Consider the following 23,103-nt stretch of genomic DNA (forward strand, 5'->3'; position numbering starts at 1 on the left):
CCCGCCACTTGTATCTGTTGGCTTACAGCTATCCTCCTCGGAGTCAAATATGCCCTATGATAGGCACTTATATGCGTACAACACGCAGACTACAAGGTATGACTGTTACCAGGCCTGTTCATTACCTCTCCATTCCAAGCTAAGGCTTATTACTTGATACAAAGTAAATAGAAATTCGCTCCTCTATCGAAGTATAAGTGATTCATAGGGTAACTCAAGATGATTACGTTGCCTAAACCAACTTGAATCCTATATCCATCCTATTTCCTCGAGATACCAATGGCTGTTCAAAGGATCCTTAGCTCTTTCGCGATACTGCCTTACGATGTTGATGGGATGTGTGTGGGTATCTGGATCCAAACGAGCCAAGTACTGCCTAAGTACCCGGTTCTTCTTGATTCCCTTACTAGAAATCTTGGGGGGTACTTATTATGGTACAAACCGGAGGACCCGCAATGTTCGTGTCAACGAGGCACACGATGTACATGCATGTAGTAGATCAACGGGAGCTATGTGTATGCAGATATCCTCACTAGTTAGGTATTGTATGACATTTTAGTCCAGTTTCTTATAGATAAGCCAGCATGCGCAAATTAACAGTTCATCTATATTAACACAAGCGGCATGAATCTAAGAAGCAGATGAATCTATAAACGAGTATATAAGTTCGAGCGCCAGTCAGCCAGTCAATGCTTAAGGCGGATTATTTCTCGGAAGACGGGGCATTTTGTGTGATGGACGGCCTCCCCCACGGGCTAGATAGCTACTCTATCAACGACCGCCATCGACGTCTGGACTCTAGATTAGGTAGCGAAAGTCGCGAAGGTATCGTACGCTATGAATCTAGCCGATGGCGAGCTAATCATAATAGCGCGGCAGAACCAATTAGGATTCGCGCCACCTGCCCACCATCATGTGTAAGTTGAAGAGTCCGTCCAAGATTTAAACACCTAAGAACGTCAAATCTTGCTTAAGCCAATATACATAATCTTATCCCAGATGGGAGAAGAGCAATTGAAGCATTTTCGAAGTTTGATGAGGCCTCATTATGAGATAGACTACCAACTACGTAGATGGCTACCTATGTATGTATGTATGTAGGTAAGGAGTAGCCATTGGAGTACGCCCTCGTGATATGTACAAACCTCCCGTATTCCTTGTAATTATTCCTTACTATTCCTTGTAACTATAGGGTTTCTTTTCAGCCATCATGACAACTGGGCAAGGCTCTTGCTCTGATCAACCCCCTTGCCTCAAAAGAGACCCCTGATTTTCCAGAGTGGGCTAGATAGTCTGGTTAGATACTTTGATTGGCTGCCTTTCGGAAGAATCGAATGGGGCATATCGACAAGTACCGAAATTCAATATGAAGTACCAAACTGCGTACGATACATGACCGAAAATTTGGTTATAATTCATACTGTATGCGTCTTTACCTAACCAAGCCTACCTACGTACGAATCAAGACCACGTCCATCTCAGAGCATACGTATCCTATACAAACCAGAAAATCTCTCCAAAGAGAACCTAATATGAAGCATCATGGCAATTTGTATTATACCCCATATATATACATATATACATGTCACTAATAAAAGGAAGGGAGTGCTTGCAATATGAGCATACATTAGTCGGCAATTGTACCACGACTACTAGCCCGCTATATGCGTGCATCTCAAAAGGGTGGGCGGAGTACCATAACATAGTACATAGTAGTAAGATGCATCGACGCCTGGTCAAAACTCAGAAAAGGAACCAAAAACTGGGAAGACATCTTCCGGATCCCGCCGTAAAGAAGGGGTCGGACGACAACCCCGCGACCAACAGGCTCACTCAGTACGTGTGACAGATATGTATGTATTATCTACACATCTACACCTGAATGGCATCATTGTACCCGGCTCTCCGCCGGAAAGCTTCAAAGAAAAATAAGGCGGTGAATTTAACGTATGCGAGAAGAAGAAAAAGAAAAGAGAGGACTCGAACGGGTACCTAAGACTAGGGGACTCGAGAGATTCCCGAAGACGTGGACAGAAGTTTTGGGGCCCTCGAGATCTTCCATCTTTAATAAATGAGAGCTAGGTTTAAGCCAGGTTTAAGTGTGGTAGAAGCTGGGAATCCCTTGCCCTGACAGCGGATCATCTTATTTTAGTCTTTAGAATTCTTACTCCACAGGGTGCGTTCGCTTACCGGGTCCAATGGAAATGTTGCCAACAACTAAGAGCCCTGTCCGCTTGGCCTTGTCTAGGTAGTTGTTATAGCTGTCTAGCTCCTCCGGTGCCTAGCATCGTTGTGGGTTGCGCAAAAGTATCTTAGTAAATTTGTTGGACTCCTTCTATTTTTTTTTATTCTCTTCGCCTCACTCTGTCCAAATATACGAGAGAGAGAAAGGAAAGGGACGTAGAATAACAGACATGCTTAATAGCAATCCAAGCGCCACTTCATTCTGCAGAATATGTAGCAGAATATGCGCAGAATGCGGGCGGTGGGCGTAGGGAGCGCCTGATGTTCCAAATGTGTCGGTTTGCATCTGTCCAATTCTGTTTGCCGGCCAAGTTGGCCATCTTATTTGCTTGTGTGTAGCACAAAACGCATCAGAAAAAAGGTCATGGCGTCCGAGAAAGGAAAAAAAAGAGCGGCTTCGATTTACTACCTTCGGTCTTCCCCTTCTAGAATCACCAGAAGCCACTTTCTCTAATGTATGCGGCACAACACATAGACCTGCAAGCGATTAGTGTTACTACATACATGAGCAACCACTTACTCGCGAGACTGAGTGCCAGACACCGGGATAGCAAAAGGAGCGCTTAGACGTAAATGATGCAAGTCTAGTTGATGGGGTAGACGATCTCAATTACATATGTATCTGCCATTATCGTCGAGTATAAAATGTGTGGTAGGAGTTAAGCATGTATAGGTAGGTAGGTAGCATATTAGGATGTAGCATATTAGGTACCAGTATTGAGTTAAGCTTTGGATCAAATAAGAACGTTGAGTAATCGACAAGTTTAAACTTTTTACAAGGGGATTTTCAAGATCGACCCGACTTGATCGAATTCACCGGTAACACGACGGCAGACGGATAACAGGAAGCTAAAACCGGTAGGTGGGCTGTGGAGAGAGAACCCCGGTCGATCGCATATCTATTAGCATCAAACTTGGACTAGCGTGATGATTAGTCACTTATCTTTATCTTTATCTTTATCCATCTTTATCGGGTATACATAGTACCACCACATATTATCATACTTTAGGTATTATACTTTAAATACACAATACTATACACTTACCTGATACACAATCTTCATGGCTTACAGAATGGCGCCGCCTAGATCAGCTTTGGACTTTCTAGACTTCGTCAACGCCTCTCCAACACGTATGGCTCTCATAATCCCACCTCTCCCATCAGTTCTCGGCGTCCCCATCTCCGTCCCTCATCGCTAACAACCCCCCTCTATAGCATACCATGCCGTTCACAACTCCATCGAGCGGCTAGCAAAAGCTGGTTTCGCTCCTGTAAGAGAACGTGATAACTGGTCTTCTACCCTCCGACCCGGTGGAAAGTACTATATGACCCGGAATGGCTCGACTATCGTAGCGTTTGCTATAGGCGCCAAGTGGAAGCCTGGAAACCCTATTGCCATGCTCGGTGCTCACACAGACTCTCCCTGTCTGCGTCTAAAACCCGTCAGTAAAAAGAGTAGCGTTGGATTTCTGCAGGTTGGCGTTGAGACCTACGGCGGTGGCATCTGGCATAGTTGGTTCGACAGAGACCTGTCCATTGCCGGTCGTACCCTGGTCAAGGATGGAAAGGGGAACTTTATTCAGAAGCTCGTCAAGGTCGACCGTCCTATCATTCGCATTCCCACCCTCGCTATTCACCTTGATCGGTCGTCTGAGTTCAATCCTAACAAGGAGACTGAACTATTTCCCATCGCCGGCATGGTGGCTGCCGAGCTGAATAGGACCGGCCAAAGTGAAGCCCCTAAGCCGTCAGGTTCGAAGGAGGATTCCGAAGAGACATTCCAGCCACTGAAGGAGATAACCGACCGCCACCACCCGTACATTATCGAGCTAATTGCTGAACACGCCGGAGTGCAGGTGACTGATGTAGTCGATTTTGAAATGGTCCTCTACGACGTCCAAAAATCATGCCTTGGCGGGTTGAACGAGGAATTTATATATTCGGCCAGGCTAGATAACCTAAACATGACCTACTGCAGCGTAATGGGGTTGATAAACTCGGTCTCGTCCCGAACCCTGGATGATGAGACCAGTATTCGCTTAATCACTTGCTTCGACCACGAAGAAATTGGTTCGACATCGGCCCAGGGCGCAAACTCAGATTTACTACCCGCTGTTGTCCGCCGACTGTCTATTCTTGCTGGTAAAGGGCATGGAGATTCGGCATCTGACAAGTCTTGGGAGCACATTAGCTCGGACCCTGAGATAGACCTGTCAACTGCCTTTGAGCAGACGATGGCGGCATCGTTCCTAGTCTCGGCCGATATGGCTCACTCGGTTCACCCTAACTATGTTGGTAAATACGAGTCAAACCATCAGCCAGAAATAAACAAAGGTATGATCCTAAATCTTTGGAAAACTAAGTGTTAGCCCTAACTTGGAATCTTCAAGGTGTTGTAATCAAGATCAACGCAAACCAACGCTACGCCACGAACTCTCCTGGTATCGTTTTATTGCAGGAGGCAGCAAAGCATGCGGGCGTGCCCTTGCAGCTATTCGTCGTTAGGAATGACTCGTCTTGCGGCAGCACTATCGGACCTATGCTATCTGCTAAACTTGGCGTTCGCACCTTGGACTTGGGTAATCCCCAGTTAAGCATGCATAGCATCCGCGAGACGGGAGGAACTTATGATGTTGAGCATGCCATCAAGTTATTTGATGGGTATCTGTCACATTACTCGGACCTCGAGGCTAAAATATTTGTTGATTAGGTCGACATACCCTATAGGGTTGTGGCAGGGCATAGTCATAGAGTATAGAGTCTATACTTCTACAAAAAAAAACCTAAACTGATCCAACCACGGGCAATGAAGAACTATAAAACGGCACTAGTGCCACCAAAGCAGACCGTGAGCAATGTGTGTTGGGTAGTTAGACTGTAATATACAATATACAATATACAGGTATACAGGTATACACTATACCATACCACTAAGAATCTACCACTATAGAGGTCTTCAGTTACCGTCTCTAGTAGTTTCAAAGAGGGGATAGCAGGGTAGGCAGCTTAGCCTCACTTCCATGTAGTAGCAGAAAGTGAATATAGTATGATAGCTAAGCGCCACGACCTTAATCACTCCCCATAGAAGCTTGAGAGCGTCGAAGTCTTACCGTCTTTCCCAAGCTATTCTGAACGAACCAACAATATTTATATTCCTCCACTCTCCCTCTTCTATCCACGCCTCCTCTTCTCTCCACGCCTCCGCTTCTCTCTATGAAGTAGTTCTCTCTGGCAGAGGTCGTTTCCCATCAACTACTCATCGTCTTCGATACTATTATCGTCGCCATCTTCTATCCATCAACCCTAGAGCACAAGTGTGAATCGGTATTATTATGTGCGATTGCCAGTAGCATTCAATCATAGTTACTTTCAATTTTGACGCCTGCTCGTCTGCTCGTTTGACGTCAGTCATTCAAACCCCCATCTCCTACATTCACTCGGGTCATCCCCAAACGAGAGGCGCACACATCTCAGGGTTGTGCATGTTGACAACCATTGATATACAACCGAAATCAGCACAAAAGCTGCTTTAAACCTATAGATTAATCATTTAAATCTGATTACCGATACAAAGCAGCATACGCAAGCCTTGATTATTAAGTAAGCGTCGCCTCCTTTTCCTATTCTCAACCTCATCGCCCCTATCTCGACACTTCTAACGCATACCAAAGAGACGCGGCTCTAGCCAAACGTCGCTGCCGACAAGTCTTCTGGCGCTAATAGCCCAGTCGACCAGCTGCTGAATAGCAATCTACCCCGAAGGTCAAGTAACGATACGTCTTCTGCTGGATAGCAAATCGACATAGACAGAGAGAGAGAGAGAGAGAATAGACACATGATCAAAACGTCACCGTCGACAGCAGCAACGATGAATTCCTCGTCGAGCAACGCCACAGTCCACCTCGACTGGCGACCCACGCCCCGCAACCTACCTAGCTCTAACGACCCCGTATACAGGGCCTTCCACTCAGTACCATCAGGAATCTACCCTAACAACACCGCCCTTCTCTGCCGCTCCCCAACACCCCCTCCCCCTGGCATTCGCACCCATTCCATGCCAACCCTCCAGCGCCTAGGCCTAACCTACTGGGAAGCCTACTGGCTCTTCACCAACGACTACACGTCAGGCTCCTTCCCGCTATCCGAGCTGCCCTTCCCCGAGCGTGCCCACGCGGACTGCGCGGTGTGCATGCAGCAGGATATGTGCACCGCGACTTTCCTCTGCGGCTTCCACTTCTGCCTGCTAGTCAGCGCGCACACGTTCGCCGACCTCGAGGTCCTGACCGGCCTGACTACCGTCGACCCGGTTTACGGCGGGATCCGCTGCCGGGCGGATCCGTTAAATTTGCTCGCTACTTTGAATAGAGTCAGGAACTTGCTTATTGGCAGTGTGCCTGAGTACGGGCTTACGGTGGACCAGATCAGGGCTAGTCAGGGCTACTTCGGGGCGGTAGGAGATATGCGCCCGGAGCAGTAGGTCGGGGTTGGGGGGGGAAGGGGGGTCTGTCTGCACTGCGATGCTGCTAAGCAAAGAGTGAGAGACGGAGATGGAGATGGGGGTTGTTTTTGATTTCTGGGGGTTGAAGTAATGATGCTTTCTTATTTTAAGATTGCTGCGGGAGTGCTCACTTGCTTTTCTTTCCCTTTTGGAATTTGGGGTGGTTGAGGTGGGATAGGAGACAGGAAACTGGAAAGGGGAGAGGGGGAATAAGTACTAAAAAACGAAAAAGGGGAGAGGGAGGAGGTTGGATATCTAGGGTTCTGAAAACCTCAGTGGATGACAGACCTAGAACACTGGACTATATGGCATCGGGACGAGCCCAAACGAGCTCGGTCATAGATGATTCGACTAAAATCCAACGAACGGATTACTCACGGTTGGAAACCATACCGTCCTAACTCATACAACATCATCATCTCTTCTCATGTTTTTCACCCTCGACTTCAGATGAACCCATCCTATGGCTCATCTGATACGTCGACAATTTAGGAAAGTTTACTCTTCCCTTTCTTACCACGTCGCTCGTGGTGAAAGGCAAAACTTGGCCTAGTTGGTTTCGCCCCGAGGTGAACTGATCCCTAAACTACCTACCCTAAGGTTTTTGTTTTTTAGCAGGACTCTACTACTTATTATCCGTTGATAATAATATGGTTTCCTGGCGAGACCATGACTGCTGGCCAGCTAGCCTCTTCTAGCAGTAGGTAGGGAGCACAGTCACCACAATGACCGTTGCTCCCACCAGGTAGTCATTTTGCATAGTTAGTCATTTATTCCAAGCAGTTTTTATAGGAAGCTAGTTGTCAACACTAGTGTTTCTCTACTTCAATGCACGTTATTTTAAGCTACTAGGAGAGTGATATTGTGACTTTATTTCTCTGTTCATTTACTTGCTAACGACATCTCGCCATTGCTAGCTAGCTTCAATTCCGACGTTCATCTATAGTCAACGAAATTGCGGTTGGTATAGTGAGCCAAACTCCTGTTTATGCAATTGGACATCATTTCTGTCCATATCTTCTGTTCCCAGCCATGACCTCCCATCCCTTGGATCACCTCGACTCTTTCATTAGACCCTGTAGGTACTTTGAAAAAGCCTTCTTGTCTGTCGACGTAGTCATGGCTCGCAGGAAATCATTCCCATCAATGCCGAGGCCGGGGAAAAGGGTTGATTGCAGGTGTTCCAAAAATGTCCCTCCCGTCTTGAGGTATACGGCCTGCTCTAGCCCAGCGATCTCGTGGAGGACTAGCTTGGCCTGAGCATCCCCGGCCGGGTTAAACTGTGGATCACGAAGAACTTCCCAACATACGGAATGAAACCTATCAATGAGGAATTGATCGAAACCGGGGATTGCAGGTGATGGAGATCCGGTGGGCGCTGACGGATTTGCCGAGATGTTTGCTACATCCGGTCCGCCCCAGGCACCCGCCATCTTCGCGAGTAACCCGAGGGATAACCGACTCGCCGGGAGGCTTCCCGAGCCTGGGCCGATATCTCGAGCTAAGGTTAGGATGGAGGTGATTAGTGATTCGAAAAAGCCTTGGTTTGCCTCCGACACGAGTACCCCGGCGAGATCGTTGTTTAAGATAACTCCAATAAATGTTAGATACTCGCGACGGAGCTCGGCAAGTTGGATCTCATCGTCAGTACCGTTAATTGGCTCTGATAGACCGCCGAAGACTCTTTGTAGCAAGGGCGTTAGTAATTGGTTGAGTACCTCATAGATTTCCGACTTGAAGCCATAGACGACCTGGTCCAAGAGGCGGAGGAACATGGCCATCTCGTCCTTCGACGAGCTTCTAGACAAGAGGCCGTCGATCCATTGAGGAAGCTGTGGAAGCACAGCGGACCCCAGCACGCCAAGCAGGCGCGAAAATGCCGACCTACAAGCGGTGCGGATTTCGGAAGAAGTGTTGAGTTCGCTGAGCGCGATTAGTATACCCTCGGCGGCGCGTGCGAACTCGTCGGATAGGGCTTTTGCCGGAGGTGGCCGTTGGTTCGAAGAATTCGCCCCGGGCGTCCAGTCCGAAAACCCATGTGCCAGTGTACCTAGAGCTAGGATGATATGGTGTATCTGAAGTATGGCTTGAGCATCACTGTTCCTAGCTCTAGGGAGGTGCTGCTCCATATCGGAAAATAAGGGATCCATGACCGAGCGGGCGTAAAGCGCTTGCTTTTCTACCGGAGTCGCACTGGTAGACGAAATACACCCAATAGCCTCGAACAAGTAGAGCTGACTGTTAAAGACGGCACTCGCAGAGTTATCGGTTTGGTCGGAGGACATATCGTCATCGGCATCCTCTCCTGGTACTTCAGCCTGGATAGGGAGAAGATCGCTGATAGACTGGATGACTGTCTCGGCCACATTCCCCACTTGGGCTCTCAGGTGCTTCACGAAACGATGGAAGAGATACCACGAGCGTGTACGAATCCTAACGTGGTCCTGATGCACAAGGCGGACGAAATTTTCGAGAACCTGACCGATTAGTGCGGGTTGAGTCTCAAAAAATGCACAGTAGCGGACACATATTTCCATGTAATTCAAAAGAATTGCTGGGTGCGGGAAATTTGCGATTCCTGGTTGGATAACGGTTAGCACGTCTACCAGCCCAGATCCTGAATTTTACATACCAGATTGTACCATTTTGGTCATCATTGCCATAAGTCGTTCCGATGCAACTGGAGAGGGCTGGCTCTTGGGGCCTAGTCCCTGATTAGGCATCGCAAGCTCGCCGAATAGAGACATCTCGTGAAGAGCCAAGTCGACATCTCTCCAGTCCATTTGTGACCCTCGCTCATCTAGGGTCTGGAAGGTATTCGCGACCAGATTAGATAGAACCTCGACATAAAGGTTCTGGTCAACAGCTGCTACTGTTTTTTGCAGTACTTGAAGTCTCTTCCGCAGCTCTAGGAACTCTGCTTCGTCTGTTTGCTCATCTTCATTTCCCCAAGACGACGTCTCGTCGTACCGCATCTTCATGATGATGGCGTTCAAGATCGGAGGCAGCGTTTCAGAGAAGGAAGGGGGCAGTTCGGAGAGTTTGCGGAAATAGGCTAGGACATCCGTGAGCGACGGTATAACGGTAGAGCATACCTCGTCGTATTCGTCCGAGAAGAATCGTAGTAAGAAGGGGATGAATTCGTGAAGGAGCTGGTTAGATTTAGCTCTAGTAGAATCATCAGTAGATCGGTCTTCTAGGACTCTAACGATGTCGGCTACGACGGTGTTAACTAATTTGGCGACGGCTTCGCCCAGGTCAGTATCATATCTAGGAGTGCCTTTAAATTCGTTTAGCGGAGGGCTGGCTATGATCTGGGATATGATATCTCGTAGATTGAGGAATGATATCATTTCGGCCTTGTCAGCCGGACGCATCTTCTTGCCTACAATCTCAGTGAATGCCTCGACTGCAGCATCCCTGACCTTGTCCTCGCTGCCGGAGTTGTTGGAGCGACCGACCAACGGAAGGATCAAGCTCAGCATGCCGTCGTTGATGATAAGAGATATGTCAATCCAACTAGCCCATTTGCCGATAACTTTAAGAGTCATCTCGATGATGGCATCATCCTGATTTCCATACTGAGCAAGAAGATCCTGCCAAGACTGGGCTACCTTCCCAACATCGCGCGCCCGCATTAGATCCTTGAGCTCGGTATGGCTACGGGCCTGGACGTCCTGACGCACAAGCAAGACGTCGGCAATCTCGTCGTGGATAGAGCTGAGAATGCGTAGATAGAGTATGACACCCGGGACATTGTCACGTTGGTTGCTTCCAGGTAGGATCGTGAGAGCTAGTACATCGTCGAGGAAGCTTTCCCAACCTTGCTTGTATAATGAGACGAAAAGTAAGGTGAGGGTTTGAGTGAGTTTGTTCTGCAAGGTAGGGGAATCTATCTGGGATTGGTTGGTGCCGTAGGTGGATTGCACGTAGGCCAGGAGAGCATCTCTAAGGCTGAGCAAGGCCTGGGTGTCGAGGGATTGCACGTGTATAGCATTATTAACTATCTCGAGGCTGACGAGTCGGACGACATCGGAGGACCTCGGGGTTCTAGCAAACAGACCGATACAGACTTGCCATGCATGAGGATCGGCACGTAGTTGATGTAGATAATCGAAAGCTTGTGTTTTCAGGGCTTGGTCGGAGTTAGGATTCCATGCGATCTCAATGGCATTCTCGATCTATATGGTATAGAAGTCAGGTCAGTCGATGAACTAAGCTCTGCGACGACGATGGGTATGAAAGATCATCTACCTGAGATTCCATCTTGCTAAGACGCCGGACCCGAGCCCTTCAACTATGTCCAGGCTATATCACGTATCAACAATATCTGAGGATGCTATGGCGATTACGATAGATTCATGCAGCATGCTGCTTTACCATGATCCAGAGACAAAGAGCGTTGTTAGGTAAAAGTGGTTGCTCCAATGGTATTTACCAAGTAGGTAGGTAACAAGTAATAGTACAGTTGGGATTTAATAGGGTTCAATGCCAGGGAGTTTTGTTTGTTAGGAAGTCAAGAAGAGGAGTAGCGGTCGCGGGAAATCGCAAGGGTTGATAGTTATTAGATTATGGATGGCGTTCTTTTTTTAATTTTTATGTTAGATGTCAATTCAAGTCATAAAAAGCGATGACATTCTTGTGTCTTTTTTTTTTTTGGCTGCCCGCCATCCCACTTGCCTTACCTGTTTCTTAACCCGCTCTGAGCCTTCCTTTGAGGCATTCTTTCCCCCCACTTACTCGATTTAGCGTTAAATCTCTTTCTACATGTCAACTTTAGGCGTAATTGGGCAAGCGGTGAGCCTGATTAGGTCTTTCTCCCCGCAGTGGACCTCAGGCCTAGGCCTCAATTATAGATGCTTTAAATGCATACATGCAACTATCATATTATTATCAGTCAATAAGCGGGAGGGACATGTTAAAGAATGCCTTAGTTATACTAAAGGATAACAGATAACATTAAGCGCCTACAGATGAAAGAAGTATAAAAAATACCCCGGCAATATTAATAATTGATAATTAAGATTCTAAATTAATTTACCGCAACTATCATTATCGTGTTTTTTTCGTACTATTGCTTTCTGTTGAAACACTACGTCGTATCTCCCAGGCTATCTTCCAAACCGACGGAGTAGACCGTACGAGGCTTTTTACACATAAGATAAACAGATAAATATGGCATGATATCTTTAGCGCTGCCCTAAAGTGCCACATTATCCCCTCAGCCTTATGAAATCATATCTCCCGCCTTAGACCTGTCTAATGAAAGGACTAGAACCTACTAGAGTCGAGACGTGAAGAGTAGCGATTTCTGCTTGAGTTATCGTCCTCGGACCAAGAGATTTATCCCCAACGTATAATCACATCACCATGAGGTCTGCTCACATGCTATAGTCGCAGACTATATCACCCTTTGGCTTCTTCATATCCAAGACTTAGGCTCCCCTGAGAATACCTAGCTATACTCACGAAGCATGGCTATTTCTCCAAGCACTACTCGAAACCTCATCAATAGGGATCGCATTCAAACTGCTGTGCCATTCATATTGGAATCTTTAACGTCAAGATATTATCCAATACTAGCTAGAGGTGAAAATGCGTCTCAAAGCTTGAAATTCGTCTCTTATTCGTAAGATCAGGTAAGCACTTAAGTAGGGAAGTGCACATCGGTATAGCCCGTTGGATCTAGACCATCGACAGCTCGACTGATACGGAATATTGAAGCTCGAATGAATAAATATGCATCGATCGGCTCGAAATCGGACTCGGAAACTAAATATAGCATCAATAGTAAAGCCGGTCAACTATTATACTCTTTTATCACGATCAACGAAGATTGGTAGGTTGACAATGATAGCCTAGCCACCGAGACCACCGCTATTCATCGGACTTATAAGTTAGCTGATGGCGACCAATTGGTAACTAGGTTTTCTCGACTATCACATGGGACCATGACTGAGGCATCATCAATAGTCGAGGACGGTGTCTCCCATTTAGTGCTCGTCTTTCTGTAGTGTTGATCTCTCAGCAGTATAGAAAGCTCAGCTAATATTCGGTGAACTTGACAATGGGTTGGTCTTTGCCGTCGATGTCTTCAGACAAATCTTCGAGGTAGCCGTCAGTTGGTCTCACGACTATGGCCAACAAGTTGAGAATGACCAAAGCTCGGTTCGGGAAAGGAGATCTCTCATGTCGCCATTATAGACGAGGGTTGGCGTAGGTTAAGAGATGGGAATCACATGGCATAAATGAGAGAAGAAGATGAACATTGGCAATGCCCCTCGTAATATCTAACAGAATAGAAACGAGATCATGTAATCAAATTTATTCAATACTCCTTTTTCTTAGTCGTGCCCTAAGAAAAGTAAGCTCTTCCAAGAAACCGGGGGTGATGGGGCCATCTACCATCTATGTAGTCCGAGCGCCTTGGAATAAATAATTGTAACGTTCACCCATGGGCTCGTGAAGCACATGTCAAGATACGCGGAACGATCTAATTAAAATTAGACATGTGCCGTCTGACGAAAAGCTTGTTGGAGCCAACCGTAGGATTATGTATGATGGATTCAGATGAAGGAACGTGACGACACCCTACATACATGCACGGTACAGTAACTTGCGTTTTAAGACATTTTTAATACGTCTACTAGTGACTCTCTCGTCGGTCGGATATACATAGAAACTTCATATGTAGGTGGGTTTTCGGAGTGTTTCCAAAATACACGTTGTATTCCAACGTTCTTATGCATCCTTGAACGACATTTCTTTTTTTGTTGGTCACTATCAATCATAATCCTACATCGGATACGGTACTTTAATTAACTCGCCTTTCTACCCGTAAACGACCATTTCAAAACGTGGCAATGAGGAACAAGACCCAATAAACTGATGGGTTATGCATCCCTCGTAGTTCAGCCTTGGCATAACACTTGACCCGTTTTCTATTTCGGATGATTTTTTTTCGGTAGGTAAAAACCATAACACGTAAGACCCTCTAAGCTCTAGCGATCCATCCACATGGGCAGGATCGTCAGGGAGAAATTGTCGAGGAGCCGCTCTTCGTGCGCCATTTTAGTAGTGCTACATACTCATTACTTGCCTAATCGAGCTGTTCGGTCTTATTTATTTTAGGTAGCATAGCAAACCCTTGACTCGATATCCAATGATAGAACCTAGCGAACTAAGAACATCTTAGGCGAAATGTCAGGTGGTAGCAAGACGGGCGTTTAAGCTGGACCAAGCGCCTGCTTCTTCGATGTCGGATATCCTATTACACTACATAGACAGACTGGAGGAGGGGACAAAGGGATCTAATCAGGTCTCCCGTTTAATTTGGATATTAGGTCCGTAGATCTAATCATCTAGGGAGAACCAACATGTGTTCCTGCATTAGCGTGCTCTTTTGCAACGCCGGGGGATTCATTGGCGCAGATTTGCTGCCACCAGTTTCCTGTGGGAATTGGGTAGCTTAAAAAGGAGACACCCCTGAAGAGCAAAAGAGCAAACATTGGACGAACGAGCGAGTCGGCAAGTCAGCGACGCGCCGCGGGGAAACCCACCTCTTGATGGAAAGTGAATACTTTTGTAATTACGTTTGTATGTACGGATTAATGTGATATTCTCTTCGCCTTCCCGTTGGAATACCTTCCCGTTGGAATACATACGCGTATACATAGATCGACATGTGACAGATGTAGTGTTTGTATGTTATGTAGATACATACACTACGCCTTCAAGGGCCTCCTAGCGTATGTAAGTGTATGTATTAAGAAAACCAACAGCGATATACCCGGATATATCTCGTATACATAGGCTTTAAGCCCTATTCTATTTACCCCCTCCAGACCGCCAAGTGAGTTAAACATTAGCCTCTCTTAGGTCTCTTTTACGAAATATGGAGGTCGTTTCACACAATCAATGCTTGTTTGCCGGTGGCCTCTTAGAAGGGCCAATCTGATCTTCTAAAATACTTCCTCGGTGGTACTCAGCTCCGCTGTTGTTCCTGGATCCTAGTCGATTTTATAAGTGGTAAAGATTTGCCATTTTTTGCGGAGTTAGTCCCCCTGTCAGCGTCCGCCACCTAACAGACCAACCGACCGTCTCTATCTATCCCTCACCTTCACCTTTTGCTTGAAACGATGGCACCTGTTCGACGCCGTTGCGCCACATAGAATATGACAATATGACCTAGTTAACAATGAGCTAAGTAGACGAAAGTAAACAAGTCGATAGAATGGCAAAGCGTTCTAGGAAGCCTTTGAAACATATTGCTATAATTAACTTTTCTTCTTCTTCTAGAGGTTCACAAAAGACTAGGAGCTTTCAAAGTGAACAAGGAAAAAAGCACGCCTTGTCATTCAAATTGGTAAAAGTCGAGTGGAGCGAATCCCATGGCATTTCGACATAACCCCAGCTGGTCTATGTAACTTGCTTCCTTGCCAGTTCCTTGCCTACAACCTCCACCGCCGATGCATTGCTGATGTGCTCTTCTGTACAAACCCCTGGACACGCTAGCTGAAAGGACCATGGAGGTGTCTATCCAGTTTAATTTCCCAACCCGCGAGGATCGTCCCCTATTCGGAATCCTTTGTGCTGCTCAAGCTATTAATACTCGACCGCCTCCATCGACACCGTCTTTCCTTCTTCTTTCCCTCAGCTCAATCACCGCTACTTTAGTGAATTAACTCAGCTTTGACTTCGGTCGTCCACTCTTTCACAACGCTCTTATAAGCTTTCAGCTTTTACATTCTTTTCACCTTTTAAAACCACTTAAACTACTTGTTCGTTTTACGTTCAATATCAAATACCTTCAAAATGCGTTTCGCCGGAGCCGTTTTCTTCGCTGGTGCCGCCATGGCCGGCAGCACTCTCTACGAGACTGACTATGTCACCATCACCTCTTGCGGTCCCACCGTCACCAACTGCCCGGCCCGGTCTACCGTCACCAGCAGCACCGTCTACCCGGTGTCTAGCTCCGCGACCGTCCCTGGATACCCCGTCGAGACTCCTTCTCAGTCTCAGCCCGCTGAGGTCCCTTCTGCGTCCCAGCCCGGCTACCCCGCTGAGACTCCCTCCCAGTCTCAGCCCGGCAGCCCTGCCTCCAGCCCTGTTCTCAGCAGCAGCAGCGTCGCCGCCGTCGAGAGCAGCACCAGCGTCGTTGTCCCTACCTCCAGCTTCAACAACGGCACTATTCCCTCTTACCCCAGTGCTACTCCTTCCTCGTCCGCTCCCGGCGTCCCCTCGGGCCCGGCCAGCAGCCCCGCTGGCTCTCCCTCTGGATCCGCCCCTGGCGCTCCTTCGGAGACTGCTCCCTACCCTACCTCGGTGATCCCCATCACCTACACCACCTGTGTCCCTACCACCAGTGTCAGCTACTCCACCATCACCGTCAGCCCCTCTGCTCCCGTCGGCACTGCCCCCGGTGCTCCTGGTGCTCCCGGTGCCCCTGGCAACTACCCCACTGGCTCGTACACTGCTTCGTGAGTAATCCTATAAATCTACAACTATATCTTAAGTATCAAAGCTAATATTTAAAATCAGCAACCCTCCTACTGGCTCTTACCCCACTGGCAGCCCCATCCCTACTGCCGGTGCCTCCACCATGGCCGGCTCTGGTCTCCTCGCCGCTGCTGCCGGTGTCGCCGCCCTTCTCTTCGCTTAAGCGAACAATCTTGGTTTTCTCTGTTAATGATTCGAAAGCCGTGAAGGCAATGTCAATATGAGGCGCGAACTAGAACGGTTCGGTTGCATATGTACTTAATCCTTAATAGCGTTAATAGGCCTCGAATGCCTACGAAAATTACTTCATTCGATGTTTGTTTCCCAATGAATGCTTTTAATTCGCTGTGAATTGTAGCCGTTTAGAATTGTAATTTTAGTGACGATGTACCTGACAGGGTAATGTTATAGTTTCCTATTTGGTGAAGTGGGTGCTGATCTCCATCTGATCCTTCGCTGCGTAATTTCCGATCCCTGTTAGAAGATCGTCGGGAGTCGTCCAATTGGGGTTCGGTACCGGTTATTTTTGCCAACGGTCGGGAAATTATGCGAAGAGTTATTGTTCTCATTCGAGGGCAACTTTTGCATTTATTGCGCCTTGCGCTGAAGTAACACATTCGCGGCTGTGTTCTGTTTCCCATAGCTTTTGTAAGTAACGTCACACGGTTCAGGCATATTTCAGTTGCTTCGGGCGTTTAGATATGTCACTCCTGAATCTGAAATGCGTTATGCATGCTCTCAGCAGTTTATGTCGTTTAGCCGTGTCTACGCGCCACATTATCCTGCTACGTATGAATATATCTCAGGTCAAATGTAAGTTCAATATCGTAGCATTCGGTATTCGGTCATACCTATTCAGATTTGAGTAGCCGGCTTAGGGGAAACATTTCTTACTTTTGATGGAATACCATTATGAAACTTCACTCATATGTGTATTAACTATGTATTACACACGACTATCTTTAATTTATTACGTTGTCGTCTATCTATATTGATAATTTACTTGCAGCGCTATTTCAAAATCTTGATATGCCTTATTTTCATCCGGTATCTCCATACTATTCCCTTTTATATTGTTCAATATAATTCTTGATCTTAGTAAAATTGCAGTGGGCTGGAACATCAGAAACTCACCTATCAGCTTTGGACGCCTTTAGAACTGGGATACGACAACAATGGCGGCAATTCGCCGCCGACAATGTCCCCAAGGACCTTACCCTATCACTTTAAAGTACAGTTGAAGATATTAGCCGATATTATATATATTACGCCAAGATATGGCCAACTTAACAGTGTTAGACTGTCAGCTGAATCAACTAAGAGCCCCTTATCCAATATAACTCCATACACTACATACGAACTAACTAGTCGAAACTAGACTACTACCTCAGCACCTGTAGCTAATGACTTCAGGAGAGCTCTAATATAATAGATCCTGTTTCACTCCGTGTTCACGATTCTTGCATGTGATTATTGGAATTCGAAATTGTCGCCTAGTGGTCTTTCAAATCTGGCGAGCAACTAGCAATCATGTCGCAGCTCGCGACACTTCTGCTGTGTGTTTATACACTATTCTTCAGCGTCGCATATACATGGGAACATCTCTCAGAGTCTGATCTTGAATCTATGCTCAAGAATAACGAAGCAGCAGCTGTAGTCGCTTGTAAGTGAAGAACAGTTCGACCTGGCTTGATTATCTTACGGTATAAGACTAACATTTAAGTAGTTATAAATGTGAGTCTTTCTACTAGAGAAAACGGGTTCTGAGTTGAGCGGAATCTGACATTTACCCATGATAAAGCCTTCGGAGTTAGTACCCTCACAATCCTTCTAGTTTGCGTCAAGTGCTAATATAATATGAGTAAAGTAAGAAGACGGAATGGTCGCTAGCGCTTCCCGAGGCGAAAGTGTCATTTGTTAGTATCGACTGTACGGCGAATGCCACCATATGCGCTTCACATGGAGTCTCTTCATCTACAACTGTGAAATTATTTAGCAAATGAAAACAGATACTGCCGCACTCGAGACTTTCGTAAAGGAGGCCTCGCGACCAGTCATGGGAGAGCTTCTACCACATAACCACCAGCGGTTCCTCGACGCGAGTTTATTTCAGAATCATTCCTTCCTGTGTCTGCCAACGATATGATTATATCTATACTTCAACTCGAAATAGTAAAAACCTACTAAAAACGATGTAGCGTGGATGGTCAATGGTCTACGTCTTTGCTGCTACGGAGGCAGAGCGTGCTGGGATACGAAAAGATTTAAACAAGATAGCTCGCGGTAACTATAAGAGCCTTCCCATGGTCACCGTCGATCCCCTCGAGTTCCCCGATCTACCCGCAAAGCTCGGTCTTGATCCAGATGTGCTCCCGGCCGGTGCGGTCCATCAGCTTTCGAAGGATAGGATCTACCCTTACCCCAAGGGCAAGGGGTGGACCTCGAGTGAGGTCCAAGGCTGGGGTCTAGATGTCTGTCAAGGACGGATCAGGCCCTGGACACCGCCCGGCGTGAAAACTACATACGATGACCTGGGAGGCCGCATCGATGCTACCCAAAAGGTATCAATGAGGAAGATACCAGGTGTCAAAATTAAGTTGGCGGGTCGCGATGAGCTCTGAATCGATTCATACTACTAGACAAAGCAGATATTTGTAATTAACTATATGGCTAAATCTCTTAGCCACCAGGTCTCTATTCGATAGGTATGCGTATTCTATCGTGGCACAGAAAAACTTATCCTTATTCCTCAGTAACGCCCTGTTCTATCCAAATGCTGCGTGGTTATAAGTGATAAACTACTGCTATGCACAGCATGCCCAAAATGACTCTACTTTTTTCCAAAATCATGTATTATGTACTTAGCAGCCGAATCCACCTTGTTTGTCCCATGATATTAATACTTAGGTAGGTATGGAATACGGAATGCATTAACTTAATTTGACTCCTCAGCCGTCTTCTCCAACTTCTCGGGCTTCACCGGCGGACCTGGCGGACCGTCGTGGTCGTTTCTCGTGCGCATCTTCTCGAGGACCTTGGCGGCCTCGGCGGCGAACTTGCACTTCATGCGGATACGCCCACCGAACTTGTAGAAGAGGAACGGGAAGGGTAGACACGCGAGGGCGAGGAACGCGGGAATACAGCTCGCCCAGTGGATCCCGAGGTTGTTGTACATGGCTGTCGTGAATAGCGGGAACGCGGCGCCGAAGATGGATCGGAGAACGGAGTTTGCGGCTAGGACTGAGGCGGCGTATATGACATCTGCTTCTGTGTTAGATATATCCTTGAAATACGTCTTGTTGTTTTGTAATAGGGGTTTTAGGACTTACATGAGTCAATCATATAGTTCATCAGGCTGAGGAAGACAAGGACCAGCCCAGTAGCAAAGAAACCAGATGCGATGATGGATACGATCCAGTGAATGTCGGGACCGCAAGTCCACGCGAACCAGAATAACCCGACGGGTAATAGGACGGAGCCAACTAGAGCGGGCGGCAACCTCGCTTCAGGCGGAGCGTTCCCTCCATGAGCTGCCATAGTCTTGGCGTATCGTGTATTGTCCCAGATGCTGTACGAGACCGCGACTAGCATACCGACGGCAATACCCAGGAAAGCTAACCCGCCGACACCTGCGGACCACCCACGATTCTGCTGGTAGACGATTGGGAAGGCGGCGAACATCATGTATAGAGTTCCGCTGAAAACAGGAGTTAGCATTCTCTTATATTATTTCGTAATTATGCATTGGACAGGAATATTTCAAAGGGGGTACATACTACACGATAGCCATATAAAGCGAAGTAAGAAGAACGATCGGTTCGCGGAAGAGCAGGATCCAAGGACGAGACAAGGCAATCTTGAACTCCTGACCAACGGTCTTCTTAGGCTTGCCGGCATCAAGCTTGGACACGTAAACCTTTCCAGTCATCTCGGATAACTTCTCTGCTCGTCTGCGGAGGAGGATGGGCGCGTATGTCTCAGGGACGAGGAAGGTGCAGATAAACCACAGGAGACCGGTGAAGCATGCCATTAGGCCTTCGACCTATTACATGAATGAGGAGTTAGTAGATATTTACTTGGGGAGAATAGGGGGTTGAATGGTTGGTTACGTACCCATCGCCATCCTCCTGCTGTGCCGAGGAAACCACCGGCGATTGGGCCGATGGATGGACCAAGGAAAGGAGCCTAGAGAAGAATGAGAATTAGTTTTCGTACAGTTGTGATTCTGGATTGGGTAGGTGAAGAACATACGGTAGCAAATATAGCAGTAGCCAAACCTCTATCCTTAGCGGTGAACATGTCGGCGATGACTCCGCCAGAGTTAGTCAGGGGTGAACTTCCGATGGTACCAGCGAAGAAACGGAGGATGATGAGTGATTGAATATTCGGAGATCCCGCTGCGCCGGCGTTGAACGCGGTTAAGCATCCATACTATAAAAATATAGTGTTAGTAGTTGTTCATAGGTAGCTATCCGGTAAGGGGGACCTAGAGCGGGTATTCAACTTACCGTAATGAAGAATAGCAATTGTCTACCATACATCTCAGACAACGGAGCCCACAACAGCGGACTATAAATGACAAGTCAGTATAATAATACGCTATGGCGATGAGAGCAATATAACCCGATACGTACCCTACAGCAAACCCGAGGACAAAAAGCGAAATTCCCAGAATAGCGATTTCCTCGCTGACCCCGAACTCGCGAATAACCTCACCAATACCCCCCGAATAAGCCGTCGAGACAAACGTAACCGCGAGCACGGCGATAGCCTGTAAACCCGTGATACCCCATTTCCTCCTCGTGGAAAACTTCATCGGATTCTTCGGGTCTTCGGGGAGGAAGTCGACTATGAAAGGATCGTCCGTCGTCCCGCTTCCCCTGTACTTCCATTCCATCACCGCGGGAGTAACGCCGGCCAGATCAAACTGGCGTTTCCAGTACGATAGCTTCTCGTTTGGCTTCTGAGCTTCCACGTCACGCCGAGGAAGTTGTTGTTCCGTTACGGTGGCGGACGACTCGTCCGAAGACGATTCGGGCGACGACATGATGGGCAAGTCGTGGTGTTTTCGTATGAGAGCGAGGTGTTTACTCAACCTACAGAATATCTTTATATTTATTTTTCTGTCTTGGGGGGAGCAGTAGTAGAAGAGGCTTATTATCTATGAGGTATGTATTTAGGTTTGTATATTGTATATGAGAAGTTCCCAACCAAAGGGATCAGCCAAGGAAGTCCCTGCCGACGAGCTATTAAAGTAATATATAGGTCCCGCTGGGGAAATATTTACAGACTAATGTAGATACATTTTCTTTGTTTGGACACGGATTTAGGTACTTATGGATACCGTCTGGTGTAACATAACCGGCATCTCGCTGCTCGGTCCCTACAGATCGAGTCTACTGGGTAAAGGTATTGATTTGATGTGAAAGGTAGTGATTTATATGAGGTCCGGTTGGAATGTTACATCCTTTAGTCTACAAGTTATACAGTGTGATTCAGCTGAGGACTCAAACCCTTGGTCTATTTTTGAACTTATCCAAGCCCGAGGAACAACACAACCATGTCATCCATTCTACATTGTAGTTGGATTTAAAGTGTGCATGTGTTAGTGTTGGAGGTATGCTTGATTCTCATCTCATATCCATGACATAAGCTCCGGAGTCCCATTGTTACATTCTCCCTACCAAACGGGACTTGCCGGAGTAAGCGACGTCAATATTTGCGAATCGCATGGATTCTTAACCTTGATCAACGACTAATCAGTCCCAACCTGACGGGACTGTGTGACCTTTACAGGTTTAGACAATGGTGATGATACGGGGTTTATTCCAAACCCGGTCCGACTATATATTCACATACCGACATTTGCCAACTCGGCTATTAGTGGTGGTTAAGGGCTTGATGATTATTTCAAATTACACCCTTTCGTGATGCCTTGATTTAAGCATGAAATTTCACGGTTTGATCAACGACTTCTAAAATACTCCTGGTGAAGCTAAACATCTCTAATTTCTCCCTCCCGTATTTATGATTGGTGAAATTATGGTGTTTGCTTGTCTTACCGCACTGACAGGACGCACAGGACGGGATTCAATTAGGACCGCATATGTAGCTGCACGTTTGTGTTGGTTGTAAAATCCGTCCCCTTTCCGAGAGAGTGTAACTTATACCGCTCTAATCAATAGGATGGCGCAACATCCATATCTTATGCAGCCCTCGGGGCTGTATTTCTGTAATATTGAAAGAAAGGAAATCTACCGAAGCCGAGGTTTGAAGGGATCTAAACAGGAATCGCAACTGCGTGGCGCCCCTTCGATCGCGTGGCCCTATCAGGCTTACGAAGGATCCCTGGGGGTTTTTGGAGTCCTATGAAGACGGTATCATCAAAGCTCCGACCATCCGACTTGCCTCTCAATAAAGAAATAAGGAAGATGCCTGTGTAACTGTTGGGCATGATGATGATGTTATTAGTAGATGCGGACTTGACTGACCGACCCTCCGCCATCTCCGCCCATCTCATCTGCACATGTGTAAAATCGAGCCTTATTTGCATTTGGATTGGTTGAAGTACACGTCACAGACTTATTTAGTCGTATGTCGGAAGGTTGATAAGATCGAAATAATTATAACAAATAGCAATTCACACTACCGAGCTGAGAGATTCGTTGATAAGTTTCGAGGTGTTATTTCGGGTCCGTGATAAATACCGGAGTGACATGATATCCGAGCATATTTTAGATACCTACTCATAGGAGACGAACCTCGTTCGATTCGCAATGTTGTAAAACCCCGTTCCGTTTTCCTCACTATATCTGGGCCTTCAGGAGAGCATATGGTGGCTGCGTCTGATTGACAATACGGT

The 23,103-nt window shown here is 47.0% G+C and overlaps 6 protein-coding genes across 6 annotated transcripts; 4 read left to right on the forward strand and 2 right to left on the reverse strand.

Annotated features, from left to right (window-relative positions):
* Positions 1-3,237: 3,237 nt before the first annotated feature.
* On the forward strand, positions 3,238-5,275 carry F4817DRAFT_348430 (peptidase). The gene is made up of 3 exons (XM_049304686.1): positions 3,238-3,376; positions 3,461-4,579; positions 4,636-5,275. The coding sequence occupies exons 1-3, from the start codon at positions 3,307-3,309 to the stop codon at positions 4,953-4,955; spliced, it is 1,509 nt and encodes a 502-aa protein (XP_049155563.1). The 5' UTR covers positions 3,238-3,306; the 3' UTR covers positions 4,956-5,275.
* Positions 5,276-6,272: 997 nt separating this feature from the next.
* Positions 6,273-6,933, forward strand: F4817DRAFT_348433 (uncharacterized protein). The gene is made up of 2 exons (XM_049304687.1): positions 6,273-6,600; positions 6,656-6,933. The coding sequence occupies exons 1-2, from the start codon at positions 6,300-6,302 to the stop codon at positions 6,697-6,699; spliced, it is 345 nt and encodes a 114-aa protein (XP_049155564.1). The 5' UTR covers positions 6,273-6,299; the 3' UTR covers positions 6,700-6,933.
* Positions 6,934-7,596: 663 nt separating this feature from the next.
* F4817DRAFT_348435 (Xpo1-domain-containing protein) lies at positions 7,597-11,435 on the reverse strand. The gene is made up of 3 exons (XM_049304688.1): positions 10,998-11,435; positions 9,376-10,924; positions 7,597-9,321 (listed from the first exon to the last, which is right to left on the reverse strand). Exons 1-3 carry the CDS (start codon positions 11,007-11,009, stop codon positions 7,796-7,798), a joined length of 3,087 nt encoding a protein of 1,028 aa, XP_049155565.1. The 5' UTR covers positions 11,010-11,435; the 3' UTR covers positions 7,597-7,795.
* A 3,967-nt stretch (positions 11,436-15,402) lies between these two features.
* Positions 15,403-17,053, forward strand: F4817DRAFT_348442 (uncharacterized protein). Its single transcript, XM_049304689.1, has 2 exons — positions 15,403-16,222; positions 16,284-17,053. Exons 1-2 carry the CDS (start codon positions 15,558-15,560, stop codon positions 16,402-16,404), a joined length of 786 nt encoding a protein of 261 aa, XP_049155566.1. The 5' UTR covers positions 15,403-15,557; the 3' UTR covers positions 16,405-17,053.
* A 718-nt stretch (positions 17,054-17,771) lies between these two features.
* F4817DRAFT_319366 (uncharacterized protein) lies at positions 17,772-18,862 on the forward strand (the record flags this gene model as incomplete). The annotated part of the gene is made up of 5 exons (XM_049301056.1): positions 17,772-17,904; positions 17,968-17,975; positions 18,043-18,050; positions 18,109-18,157; positions 18,440-18,862. 5 exons carry the CDS (start codon positions 17,772-17,774, stop codon positions 18,860-18,862), a joined length of 621 nt encoding a protein of 206 aa, XP_049155567.1.
* A 10-nt stretch (positions 18,863-18,872) lies between these two features.
* On the reverse strand, positions 18,873-21,817 carry F4817DRAFT_348446 (MFS general substrate transporter). Its single transcript, XM_049304690.1, has 7 exons — positions 20,876-21,817; positions 20,750-20,810; positions 20,493-20,672; positions 20,355-20,426; positions 20,018-20,283; positions 19,571-19,938; positions 18,873-19,502 (listed from the first exon to the last, which is right to left on the reverse strand). Exons 1-7 carry the CDS (start codon positions 21,286-21,288, stop codon positions 19,177-19,179), a joined length of 1,686 nt encoding a protein of 561 aa, XP_049155568.1. The 5' UTR covers positions 21,289-21,817; the 3' UTR covers positions 18,873-19,176.
* Between the last annotated feature and the right edge of the window lie 1,286 nt (positions 21,818-23,103).

The sequence above is a fragment of the Daldinia loculata genome (assembly GCF_022478755.1).
Source record: "Daldinia loculata strain CBS 113971 unplaced genomic scaffold F4817scaffold_59, whole genome shotgun sequence".
NCBI lineage: Eukaryota > Fungi > Ascomycota > Sordariomycetes > Xylariales > Hypoxylaceae > Daldinia > Daldinia loculata.